The sequence below is a fragment of the Oryzias melastigma genome, linkage group LG14 (genome assembly GCF_002922805.2).
Source record: "Oryzias melastigma strain HK-1 linkage group LG14, ASM292280v2, whole genome shotgun sequence".
Classification (NCBI taxonomy): Eukaryota; Metazoa; Chordata; class Actinopteri; order Beloniformes; family Adrianichthyidae; genus Oryzias; species Oryzias melastigma.
Genome location: NC_050525.1, coordinates 24,116,877 through 24,129,087, shown reverse-complemented (window position 1 = coordinate 24,129,087; position 12,211 = coordinate 24,116,877). Strand labels below are relative to the sequence as shown.

Here is a 12,211-nt window from a genome sequence, read left to right as displayed (position 1 = left end):
CCTCCCAGTTTAACAAAGTCGACTGAAAACTGAAACTTAAACTAAAGATTAAAAACTAAAAATTAGACATTTGAAGCTTTCTGGGTATGAATGATGGAAAGTTTTTGTACATCAATCAAACATAAGATTTTTATTTTTTATTAGAAGCTAAAAAATTCCTCACAGTTTAAAAAGTTCTACTCAAATCATCTTTAGATCTTTTGTAAAAGCGTTCTCAGTGGTCTTTAAATTATGACATTTTTAGCCAAAAATCAATTAACCTGGAGTTAATTGGAACCAAGTTGTGGGCGGGGTCTTTGGCACAAACCTCCCCACTTTGTTGCTGAGAGTTTTCCGTTTACATGCCCTCCCACTAGCTTACAGCCCGTCAACACCCTCAACAAAAATGGCGAGCAATATCAGAGATATCCAGCCGTACAGTTTAGAGCCGGATAACAACTGAAATGAGGAAAATAAAGACGTATATAGATCTGTTTGTCTGCATTAGAATGGAGCAGAGCAGGCAGCTTGTCGCCTAGTGTGTTTTCAAACTCAATTTTTTCATCTTCTCCTGATTCACAACGATTTGAATAAAGAAATAGTCAGAAATGCAGTTTTAATCCTAATTTTCCGTCCTCCATCATCATAAAAGTGGCACAAGAACAAGTTAAAAATCACAATTTTCATCAAACTGGGTCTTTACAGACTATTTTTTTTTTTGAGACGTCACTCCACATTTTCATCTGTTAACTGAAACTCTAAGTCACGAGTAACACTGGAGACGCCTCGGATTCATCCCATAATCCTAATCTGAATACCAACACAAAGGCTGCTCTGCCCTTTACAAACTAACCAAATGAATCCAGTGATATCAGATTAAAAACTGGTTATACGGGGTAGCTGAGAGATCACAAAGACAAGAAGGTCTTTCGGTTCAGTTGGATTGACGGATAAAATATAAAGATGCCAGATTATTTCTTTTTAATTTTTTTTCTTTTTTTTATCCAAACCATGAGATAAAAAAATCTAATTTCACAGTGAAAAATGTTGGACATTCATAACCCTTTTGCCTAATTTTGATCTAATGCAATGAAAGATGTTGAATCATTTACTGATTTTTTTGCTTCATTTAGGTTTTTATTTGAGCTCAATTGTGTGTCTTTGTAAAATAATATTCCTTTAGATCCCAGAAGTTCTTCTGAAGATCTCCTTCAGGTCTAACATCAGATGAACTCATGCAGAAAACATTCCCAGGAGAACGGGAAACCCTGCTTAAGATTAGAAAATTGATGCTTAAGGGAGTAAACTCTGCTTTTATTTGTTTTTAAATGAAGTCCCTGGTTTGTTTTGCTGCTGAAGGCCTCCGCTTTCAGGGGTGTTTTCAGGGTCTGAAGTTCTGCAGCAGCAATCAGGCAGGAGGGGCATCAAACTCACAACCAGGAGATTCCAAACTCCTATTTTTAGTTACAGTCTGAAAAATTATACAAATAATTTACTTGAGTTTCAGAATTAAACACAAATCTATAAAATTAGACAACACCTGAGGGAATTTCTACATTTCTTTCTTTGTTTGATATCTAAAATTTGACGGTTTAAGTCCCGAATCTTTAATTTTGTTGGTGCAGAGCACTGCAGGCGTTTGCACGTCAGCAGCAAACGTGTCGGTCAGAGGTTATACGCAACAGAGGTAAGACCTGAGATAAGACCTGAAGTCAAACAGTCGACTCTGTGTCTGTTTGGATAAAGATCTCGTTAAATCCTGATCGAACAAGGAACAAAAAAAAAAATGTAAATGTAATGCTTTTATTATGATAGATTTGAATGAAAGTGATCTTTTGTGCCTCTTTTTCTAGCTTTCACAATAAAAGCAGACCAATTTAAATATAATAATGTATCTGTTGGTCAGATGAAAGACAGAAAGCTCATAAAACTCTGATAATATTTGTTCATGAGAATTTGAATAAACACAGCATGTGTTCTGGGGTTTGCAGCCTCACAGCTCGGCGCTGAAAATGATTTACTAGATGCAGTTAAAGGCCAAAAAAAAAAAAAAAATGTTGGACTGATTTGCAATTCATGCCTTCGCCCAGTGCAAAGAAAATAATGGGATAATGGGCAACTATGGCAACCAGAGCGAGAACATTTGAAGAGAGTTAAGGTTCAGTGTCATATATCATAACTTAGGGCTTGAAATGTCAAAATAAAATAGTTTTTAATTATGTTACACTTATTTTTTCTAATGGAAGTTGACTGATGTTGCAGCTTTAGAATTAAAATGAGGTGTGACTTCCTGTTTGAAGCTCATTAAAAAAAAAAAAAAAAAACAGTCAAAATTCAGTCAGTTCACCAAGAATCCATTAGGTGGCTTAAAGCGCAAAAGCAAACCAAAGAAAATAAAGTAAAAATCGATAACATTGTTGAACTAAGGACAGTGATTATCAATAACAGATAATAGGAGAAAACTTTTTAGTCTTCCATCATGCTGTTGGTTGTCAATAATGCCTGCAAATAAAACACCTGTATGTCATTTCCAAGAAGTTTGGCCAGTTTAGGATTGTGTGAAAGTTTTCTGTGTTTTTTCCACCCAATCAAATAATAACTTTGTGTGAAGTCTAAATGAAGTCTGAATGAGTAAAACTTTAAATCAAGATTAAACTGCTGGAGTAAAGTTTATTTAAAAAGATAATTTTAACAACCGTAGAAAGGTAAATATTAATATGACAAATAGATGATTGTAGATAAATCTAAATGTGTTGTAATCATTCAGCAGTTCAGGGTTCAAACTTTTAAACATCTACAGTCCCAGTTGTACTTTTTTTGCTTTAGTAAATTTGTCAATTCTTTTAATGATTATATTTAGCTTTTTTGTCAAGAATGTCACCACAGGAAATTGTGACCTGTAAAAAGTAGAAGTACCAAGTTTTAAGCCTCAAAAGTTATTTTTCCAGGAAAGTTCAACTCGTTAATAGACGATCTCTGACCTGAAAGCTGCTGCAACCCCTTTGACATAGAAAAGGGCCTCGAGGAGGGGGTGTGGCGCCAAATTCCAGTTACAAAAGTCAACTTAGCGGGACAAACTACTAAATATCTCACTTTTTTAAACCCCGATTAGAAAAAAATAACACAGAGAGTTGTAAGCCATTAAACGGTCTTCTCACCTGGCCCGTAGAACTTCTTCCCTCTGGTCACGTCAAATACCTTCCCGTTGACAGCCATGAGGATTCGAGGATTCTGGAGTCCATCGTAGGGCTTCAGCTCCGCCAAAGTGTAATCCTTCTTTTTCAGTTTAGGCAGCGGTGTTTCCACCTCACCAAAGTCCGGCTGCTTGTCTCCGCGGAAGATTTTGTAGAGAAGAAACAAGCAGAGGCTGAGCAGGGTCAGGTTTAGCGGGGACGTGAAGATTTCCTGAAAAATTCCAGCAGAAGTGACTTCGCTTTCCTCCTCTGCAGCCATGTTTGCGTTCTCTGTGTGCAAAATTCGTGTTGCCAGATTTGTGAAGTAAGCAGCGGGGGAGTGTGCCTCTGACCACGTGACACACTCAATTTAAATAAATATTTTCTTTAAACTATAGTAAAGTGCGAAATAAAAATAAAAATATGTGAGCTGTTATTTAAAAAAGCACCGACAAAGTTCAAAGCAGATGCAAGATTGAAAAAAGCGGTCGCATAATAAAAACAAACAAACAAACAAATAAAACGGATCTGGCAACGTCGGTCTTGAACAATTTCCGTGTTCATCGGCCAATCACCTGCCAGATTTACGATTACTTCACTTCTTTACTCCAATCAGAATTCTCTAAAAAATATCCATCTTTATCTGCTGTTTACTCTTAAGTACGAAATAGTTGCTCAATTGTAGTTCACAAGTATTATAACCAAATGTTTCCCAACACGTTTTATCACCATATAAACATTAAAGAAACTTAAAAACACGAATATATCAGCCAACATACAAGAGCAACAGCTGAAAAATCAACTTTAAGAACAACAAATACAATAAAATAAGTTATCAGCTATAATTATAAATAAATGCAGTTTTTGAAGTTTTACAAAATGTTAAAAATTAAAAAGAGCAGTGTAAAGACATAATTCTAAAGTGTGAAAAGGTATGATACACTTTTTTCCTATATACCTTGACAAATGATGCACATACAAAACATAATAAAATATTAAATACATTCATGACACTCCTAATCTAGTGCAAATTTAATTACATAAAAGTGCAGCTTATTGAATTTGCCATTAAGGTTGAAAGAAAAAGCAACAAAAATAAAAAAATAAAAGAAAAGAAAAAAATGAATATTATCAAAAGTTTTAAATGAGACCAAGCTTTGACTGTTTGAACAGCTTTTTTTGTGAGTGCAAGAGTCAATACTTTTTACCTGCAGTTTCATCTCTTTTTGAAAAACATAAAACACTGTTTCTGTTGGCATTTGTGTATGTAGTGTTTTGCCACAACTATGAGTAAATTAATAACATTTTTTTGTGTAAATTTTCCACAAATAAAATATCCCTAAACAATATTTTCGTAGAATAATTTAAAATTTTATTTAAAATGGTTACAAAACGAGTCAAATATTTCTAAAATGTGTGAGTGAATGTACGATACAGAAAAAATGAGGCACTGTTTCTGGTGAGGAAAGACAAAATAAACAGTTTATGTCCAGATTATTTCTTTATTTGGCAACAAATAAACACATTGTGTTTAAAATTGTAACATTTATTAATAAATGAACAGTTTTAAAACATTTTTTTTTTATTTTAGTGGTGAATCGATAACTATTGTGTCAGAGGGAAGTAAACTCAACTTTAGTAGAAAGTAGTGTAATATAGTGTTGTATAATATATATTTTTATGAGATTAAAGTTCATAAAATGAAAAAGCCAAAAGTAACAAGAAAAACAAAATATCTCTTGTGTAACAAGTAATTATGTCCCTTCTTGTTCCTGGAAATTCAATGGTTCCGCCCGAAATAATAATAATAAAAGCTTAGATGAGGGGCTTTTTATACTTTCAAAGTATTTGTAGTTTTATAATAATATATATTTCGTATTGATGTAATTTCCTTGATATTTTTTCGGATTTTTAAAAATTGTCTAGCCGCCTACAGTTTGTAGACTCCGTCGTTGTGCAACACGGGCTGCTACGTTACCCGCGCTAGCCGCTAGGTTGCTACTTCCAGTCAGCGCCCGGCGGCTCCAAACGGCGGAGCGGAGATGCCAAACGAGCTTTCCCCCGTCGCGTTCGTCTAAACGCCTCGGGCGCGGTGGGCGGGAGCTGACGGGAGAGAAGCAGATGTCGGGAGAAGATCAGTGAAGTCGTGTTTTGCTCGTCGGGGGCGCGTTAAAAAGGTGTGTGAGAGAGAACCGGGCTGACGGGGGGTCTCAGACCCGGATCAGGTAGGTGGTTGTGGGGCTCCTGAGTTTAGCTGTGTCATGTTTTCAACGGCTGACATTACCGACTATTTGAGCGGTGCAATCAAGCATCACGTGTTAAAGGGGGACAGTAACACCAAACACAGTTAAATGTTAAACATAGGCGCTTGTTTACATATTTTATTAGTGAAATCTGCCAACCTCTGTATAATAAAAGAAAAAAAATAAGCAGTTTTTTGTGCGCAGTTTTTTGTAATGCGGTGAAAACGACTTTGTTGTTAGAATTTTAGTTCAGTTTTAGAGGTAAAACTATTAATACATTTTTTCAAACAAAAAATCTGTTATCTGTGGTATTGGTTGAAGTTTAATTCAAGAATCCCCAGCTCCTCTTTAAACACTGAAAGCATGTTTGGACAGATGTGTTTATATAAAGGGTGAGGCTGCAAAGTCAACGGTTTCACTTTCATGTTTGCAAATCTGGTTGCGATTCTCAACAGATTTATTAAAAATGTAAACATATTTTTTGTTTGTAATAAGAAATGTTATAAATCAAGTTCTTGAATGAAGGTTGTAACTGCTTCTGTTTTCTCGTCAGCATCCCCAGCAGAAGTTTCTCTGGAAATTCCCGTGTCCCAAACGGGATCAGGATGAGTGCGATCCGTGTGGATGCCAAAGTGGTGATGCTGGGAAAGGAGAGCGTGGGCAAAACCAGCCTGGTGGAGAGATACGTTCACAACCGCTTCCTGCATCCCTACCAGAACGTGAGTGTCAGCTGCTCGCCTCTAATGTCCATGTCGGCCCTCGCCTCCTGTCTTCGTGCCTCCATGAAAAGACGTTACTTTTTGCTTTTGCCCCGGGGCGGTTTTTGGTGGTTCGTGGTCATTTTGTCACAAAACACTCTCAGATTGAAACACAGACAGCGAGAACGTCTCTAGAAACATCGTATTATACAATCATTTTTGGCTTTGACTTCACTCTTTCCTCAACTTTACCAAATACACTTAACCTTTTAAACAGAAATTCCTTTAAATTCCCCACTGCAATCATCATTTGTTAGATTTCAAAACTGTTTCCAGTGGTCTTTAAATGATGATGTTGCTGTTTTTAGCCAAAATTTTAAAAAAAAAAATCTGTCATTTTTTGGAGATAGTTTCTGCAGAGCGGTAGGAGTTCATTGGAAATTTGTGGACGGGGCTGTTTGCATGGAGTCAATCCGCCCCCACTTCCTATCGCCCATCTGTTAAAACTCTCTCTGTTAGCTTACAGCTCCTCACATCTTCATCCTAACCTTACCAGTGCAACAAAAATGGCGAGCAATATCAGAGCGATTGAGCCGTACAGTTTTAAGGCCAGAGACCAGCTCGGACGAGCGAAGCAAAGTTGTACGTCACAGTTGTGATCTTTTTTTAAACAGCACTTCTTGTCTGCTCCTGATTCACAACGATTTGAATAAAGAAATGCTCAGAAATGCAATTTTTAGCTTAATTTTATATTTATGTCCTTCATCATCAGTAAAATGCCACAAGAACATATTAAAAACACCAAAAATCCACTGAGCATCTTGGTTCTTGTGTCGGTCTGACCCGCTTTTCTTAGGATTCCTGTAATGTTGATGCATCCCAACAGTTCACACTTCCAGCCTGGTCACAGTTTGTTTTGGTTTTCTTCTCTCCTCAGACTATCGGGGCGGCTTTTGTTGCCAAACCAATCCAGGTGGGAGAGAAAGTGATAACACTAGGACTCTGGGTGAGTTTACATTCATTATAAATATTGACTTTCATCTGCTTAAAATAAGTTTACTCCCCTCATTCCAGTGCAAAACAGTAAAACTACACATCAGTTATTCGACCTTAATCTGTACGTATTTATTGAAGGTGTCTGGCTCAGACAGTTTGTTTAAGCCCTAGTGGTACATACACAGACTGCACTCAGATCTTCACAAAAAGCAGCAAACTATTGACTTCTGGATTGAAACTTGTTTAAAATAAAATAACTAAAACTACGTCAGTTCACCATTTCACCACCAGGAGGCTGTTCTGCAGGAAAGCAATTCTTTATTTACTAAAATATGGACTGTACACCAAACATCCAGTCTGGATTGTTTATATTTGAGATTAAACTGCAAAAAAGGGTGTGTTCTTTCATTTAAGGCCAACTATCATCAGTAGAATTGATTTATTTGACATTTTTCAGCATTTAACAACCATTTTTTCTTTAACTTTTATTATCAGAAAGGGTTCAGTGATGTCCCGTTCTGCCAGGAAAACAAAAATATGTCCGAATTATTTCATTAACTACTAAAAACTAATAATGCAGGACTATCTAGTGCCCTGGATTTTTTTGTTTTAACATCAAATAGGTAGTCACAGTTTTACAAGCATTTTACGACGATTATTTATGTGTTCTGATGATGAAAACGTTAACGGTTTATTAAAAAATACCGTTTTTTGTAAAAATAATTCAACCACAAATCATTGTGGTCCATATTTCCCAATCTAGTGAACACCGATCCACACTGGTTTTTTGTAGAGAATTCTGGGAAATTTCCAGAGAACGAGATTTTGGATTCTGAATTCGGGCCTTTGCTCTCTGTCAGGACACAGCAGGAGCAGAACGATACGAAGCCATGAGTCGGATCTACTATAGAGGAGCTCGGGCCGCCATCATCTGCTACGGTAAACCTCACCTGTCTGTCAGCATTTTTTATCCATTCATTTATTTTGATGAATTTCTACATTAGATTTGGCCTGACTTGAACCTGCAAAGACAGACTAATGCAGCTGCCTGCAGAGTTTTGAGGAAGTTTGGAAAATAGTGGATTTTCCAGTGGATGTGCTCACGCTGAGTCAAGAAGCTCCATCTGCTGCTTCCTCCTTACCTCTCATCTTTATTTAGTTTTGAATCACCTCTGCTGGCAGGAACACGATTACAAACGTTCAACTTTAGCTTGATTTTAACCCTTTAACACCATTCTTAGATGTACTATAACTTTTTAAACGTTCACACGATCAACGTCATTCCAGTAGATTCTGAAGGAGAAAAGCGGTGTGATTATGTGTTTGAGCGTCACCGACAGTAATCCTATTTCTCTGTAACGTCTGTATTTCTGGATTGGTTGTTAAAGTAGTTTTTTTTTTTTTGATTTTCAGACCTAACTGACAGCAGCAGCTTCCAGCGAGCTCACTTCTGGGTGAAGGAGCTGCAGAACTGTGAGGAGGTAAAATCTTTTTATTCACCATTCATTTAAATTATTAAAATCTAGATTTATTAATACTCCTTAGATTTGTTTCTTTTCTTTGGCCTCATCCTGCAGCTCTGCAAGATCTACCTGTGCGGCACCAAGAGCGACCTGATCGACGAAGACCGCAGCCGGCGGCAGATCGACTACCACGACGCTCAGGACTTTGCTGAAGGTGAAGTGTGGGATGTTTGACCGATTGCATGACTGATGCGAATAATCGAACGCCTCCTTCCTGTTCGTACGCAGAGATCGGAGCGCAGCTGTTTGAGACGTCCAGTAAAACAGGAAACAATGTGGGTAAGTTTCATCGGGCTCATTTGAAAAGCTGAAACACCAGATAAATTTTCTAATATTTCCTTGAATATTTCCTTTAAAAAAAAGAACATTTAAAATCTGCTAGATGATTGGTTTGACCAGCGTAGAGATGAGAGATGTCCTCTACATCTTTGGCATCAATTAAATATTTATGGAGCGTCCCGACAGAAACCAGCTTCCGCTTGGTCCTGATCCTAGCTCTGATCCCTTTCTTCCTGTTTTCCAGACGAGCTGTTCCAGAAGGTCGCCGAGGATTATAACAGCACTGCCTTCCAGTACATGACAGGTGAGTGCAATACAAAAGCATTCGTTACGCACCTGCATGCATTCTGCTACGTGTCCACCAGGGGGATGGATCAAAACAGAACCAGATGTCCTGTGGTCACATGACCCCTTACAACTTTTGCAGTAATACATTAACTGACTATAAATTACTTCTGTCAGCTGTTTTACGTTGAGTATAGTAAAAAAAGGGCTTGATTTTTAGCAGTTGCCACCTGGTGGTTAGACAGAGAACTGCGCAGTCTCCCTGTTCAGTTTTAATCTAGTAAAAGTGACAACAGTGCCTCACGAAAACCTCTTTTAATTCAGTTAATCTGTGAACATTCTTTTATTAGCAAAAACAAAATTCCAGAAACCAAAGTGTTAATAAAAAACTTTTGGAAAAAACAAAAGAAATTTCCAAAAATCAAAGTAAAATGCTAAAAAATAAACAGGAAGGTATTATGGAACATCTCTGATTGGATGATGACATTTGTTCACATTTTGAACAGGAAGTTATTTGACATGGAGACATTTTCAGATGTTTCTGGTCACGGCTGCTGCAAAAGTTCAGTGATTGCTCAATTAGCTCTTTACCACAGTTTGGGTAAAACATCCTTCTGCTTTCTTTCTTCAAAACCAAACACTATCAACCAATCAGTAATGTCCCATAATATCTACCATTTCCAGTTTCTGAATTCGTTTCCTTTTTTTAACATTTTATTTAGATTTCTGGAAATTACTTTTGCTGTGAGAAACGTTTCCTTTTCATTTTCTTCATTTCTGTTTTTTGTATGTATTTGTCGCCGTGATCTTTAATGTGTTTTTGCGTTAAGTGGTTTGGACTTCAGGGCCACCATAGGAGTCAAGCTGAAGGTTCATGCATCTGATGGGGGTTCAATCTAAACTGTCTGCCTGATGCAGTTTCTCATTAGACTCCGGCATTGTTAAAGTCCTGACAAACAGGATTTTTATAAGTTAATTTTGTTCATGTATATTTTATTCAATTGGAATGCATTTATAGTTTATTGTTAACTGAAAAATGTATCTTTACTGTCAGTAGTTTTTCTAAATGTTACCCAAATATAAGAACTCCTTTTGCCTTGTGTTATACGGTTGTGCATAAACTTAAATTTTAGTTTTTCAGCAAAAAAAAGTGTTTCTTTATTTAGATGATCAGAGCACCTCCTCAGTTGTTTTCATGGAGCCGAGGAAGCTGTGAGGAGGTGAAACACCGCAGTAACACGGCCTCGTCTCTGCCTTTGTTTCACCAGAAGAGACAAACGTCAACTTGGATCAGAAGAAGAACTCAAACTTCTACTCCTGTTGCCATAGTAACTGATTCCTGCACAGCAGGAGGGCAAACAGGGGCGTTGCATTTCCTGGACACGCTGGACGGCTGCAGCTGAAACAGAACTGTAAGATACCTTCATTTCCTTTGTGCCAAAAGACACTGAGGCCGGCGGCAAAGATCTGCTCCTACAAGGGATTAAGAGACGGATTTTAATCCAGAATAAATGTTCACTTCACCAAGTATCTCACCTGGGAGGGAAAAACTCCCGGAATCTGAGGCCGACCAGGGAGCGCTGCCGTTGACAGGAGCGCATGCAGCAGATGTTTACAGATGTTTGTGCTTTATTTCATTTGCTGTGGGAGTTTTCATGAAATGTGTTGGGGGGGCAAACACTACCACAAACCCAGAGGAGCTCCACCAGACAAGCCAAAAACATCAGAGGCCTTCACTCCAACTGGAAGCGGCTTTGAGCGCGTTTCTGTTCATCTCCTGACAGACATGGATGTATTCTAGAGCACGAAACCATTCGATCAGGCTTTAAAGATGGCTCCACAGCCACAGAAACACTAACTCAGCTCCCAGAAACATGCGGATGCTCCGCCGTTTACATCCGCGGGAAAACGGCTAAGATTTCTGATTTCTGCGTTCTGCATGGCCTGAAATAGACGTAGTTCCTTTTTTTCCCGGTTTTGAAAGAGAGCTAAAATCTTGACGAAACCCAGTTGTAATCATTAAACCACAGCAGGATTTTAGGTAACAGCTGAAGTTACTGCGGTCTGTGGTAACAGAGAAACGTGTCGAAATGTGGAACCGACGGTTCTCGCAGCAACATCTGCAGCCACGCCGGAAACTTCAGCGAAGATAGTTTGAGACGGGAGAGTGGAGATCAGACGCTCGCTTCTGGGTTCGCTGCTTCATGCGCCGACTTTCTGATGCAAAATCTTTTTACTGAAGACTGTGAAACACTGATGTGTAAAATAAATCTGGAATGTTTCCAATCTGGAGTTTTAATAAATGATTGACAATGAGGGAAAAACAGCAATGTTCAATGACTTTACTTAGCTGCAGTGATGTGGAAAATGTCTTTTTCTAATGTTTTAATGATTTGGAACAAACTGTCTCACAAAAATGATCTGAGTTCATGCAAAAAGGTTCTTTTTTTTCATTGTGAATATGAAAAAGTGTCAAAAACCTGCCTGATTATGTGTGAAAAGTTTTGGATTTTCTTTGCAAAAAGATGTTTGTAGACCTGCTGGCTGCAGAAAGGATGTCGTCTAAAGAAAAATAGACATAAACTAAGGTCACAGACAGGCACTTTTTTAAGACTGGATCTTTAAAGAACTGCAATGAGAGACAACTTTTACAAATGGAGTAAAGCCTTAATCACACAGAACCTTCCCAGGAGTAACGGAACGACTAAAATAACACCAAGAACTCCATCAGGAGGTCAGAAAACAAGCAGCTGGACCTCATTTGCTGAGGTCAGAGTTCATTAACACCAAGAGAAGTCTATAGGACTGTTTAGGGACACAACAGGCCGACAAGAACACAGACGAGACTCACATTTGACAAAAACCTCTGATTCTCTAAGTAAGTATTCTGTGGATTTTTGATGCAGAAGAGGAAGAACCGTATGGAGGTGAGAGTGTGATGGTCTGGGGCTCCTGCAGCTTCAGGACCTGAATCATTAAATCTCTGACTGAAGCTGCAAAGTCTTACTGACTCTTTAAAGAAAAGAAGACATGTT

The 12,211-nt window shown here is 38.0% G+C and overlaps 2 protein-coding genes across 4 annotated transcripts in view; one reads left to right on the top strand and one right to left on the bottom strand.

Annotated features, from left to right (window-relative positions):
• Positions 1-3,490, bottom strand: part of pgrmc1 (progesterone receptor membrane component 1) — a 5,076-nt gene extending 1,586 nt beyond the window's left edge. Inside the window, exon 1 of the mRNA XM_024266529.2 lies at positions 3,138-3,490. Within this exon, the coding sequence (XP_024122297.1) occupies positions 3,138-3,432 (295 nt within the window). The 5' untranslated portion in view covers positions 3,433-3,490. The remainder of the gene's footprint in view (positions 1-3,137) is intronic.
• Positions 3,491-5,048: 1,558 nt separating this feature from the next.
• Positions 5,049-11,502, top strand: rab24 (RAB24, member RAS oncogene family). 3 transcript variants are annotated; one of them, XM_024266711.2, is made up of 9 exons: positions 5,049-5,326; positions 5,947-6,114; positions 7,031-7,099; positions 7,950-8,028; positions 8,503-8,570; positions 8,667-8,766; positions 8,841-8,891; positions 9,136-9,195; positions 10,445-11,502. In XM_024266711.2, exons 2-9 carry the CDS (start codon positions 6,001-6,003, stop codon positions 10,510-10,512), a joined length of 609 nt encoding a protein of 202 aa, XP_024122479.1. In that variant the 5' UTR covers positions 5,049-5,326; positions 5,947-6,000; the 3' UTR covers positions 10,513-11,502. The 3 variants fall into 3 exon arrangements, with proteins under 3 accessions (XP_024122479.1, XP_024122480.1, XP_024122478.1); XM_024266712.2 differs by having other exon boundaries at positions 5,049-5,377; positions 5,949-6,114; XM_024266710.2 differs by having other exon boundaries at positions 5,051-5,329; positions 5,949-6,114.
• The last annotated feature ends 709 nt before the right edge of the window (positions 11,503-12,211 follow it).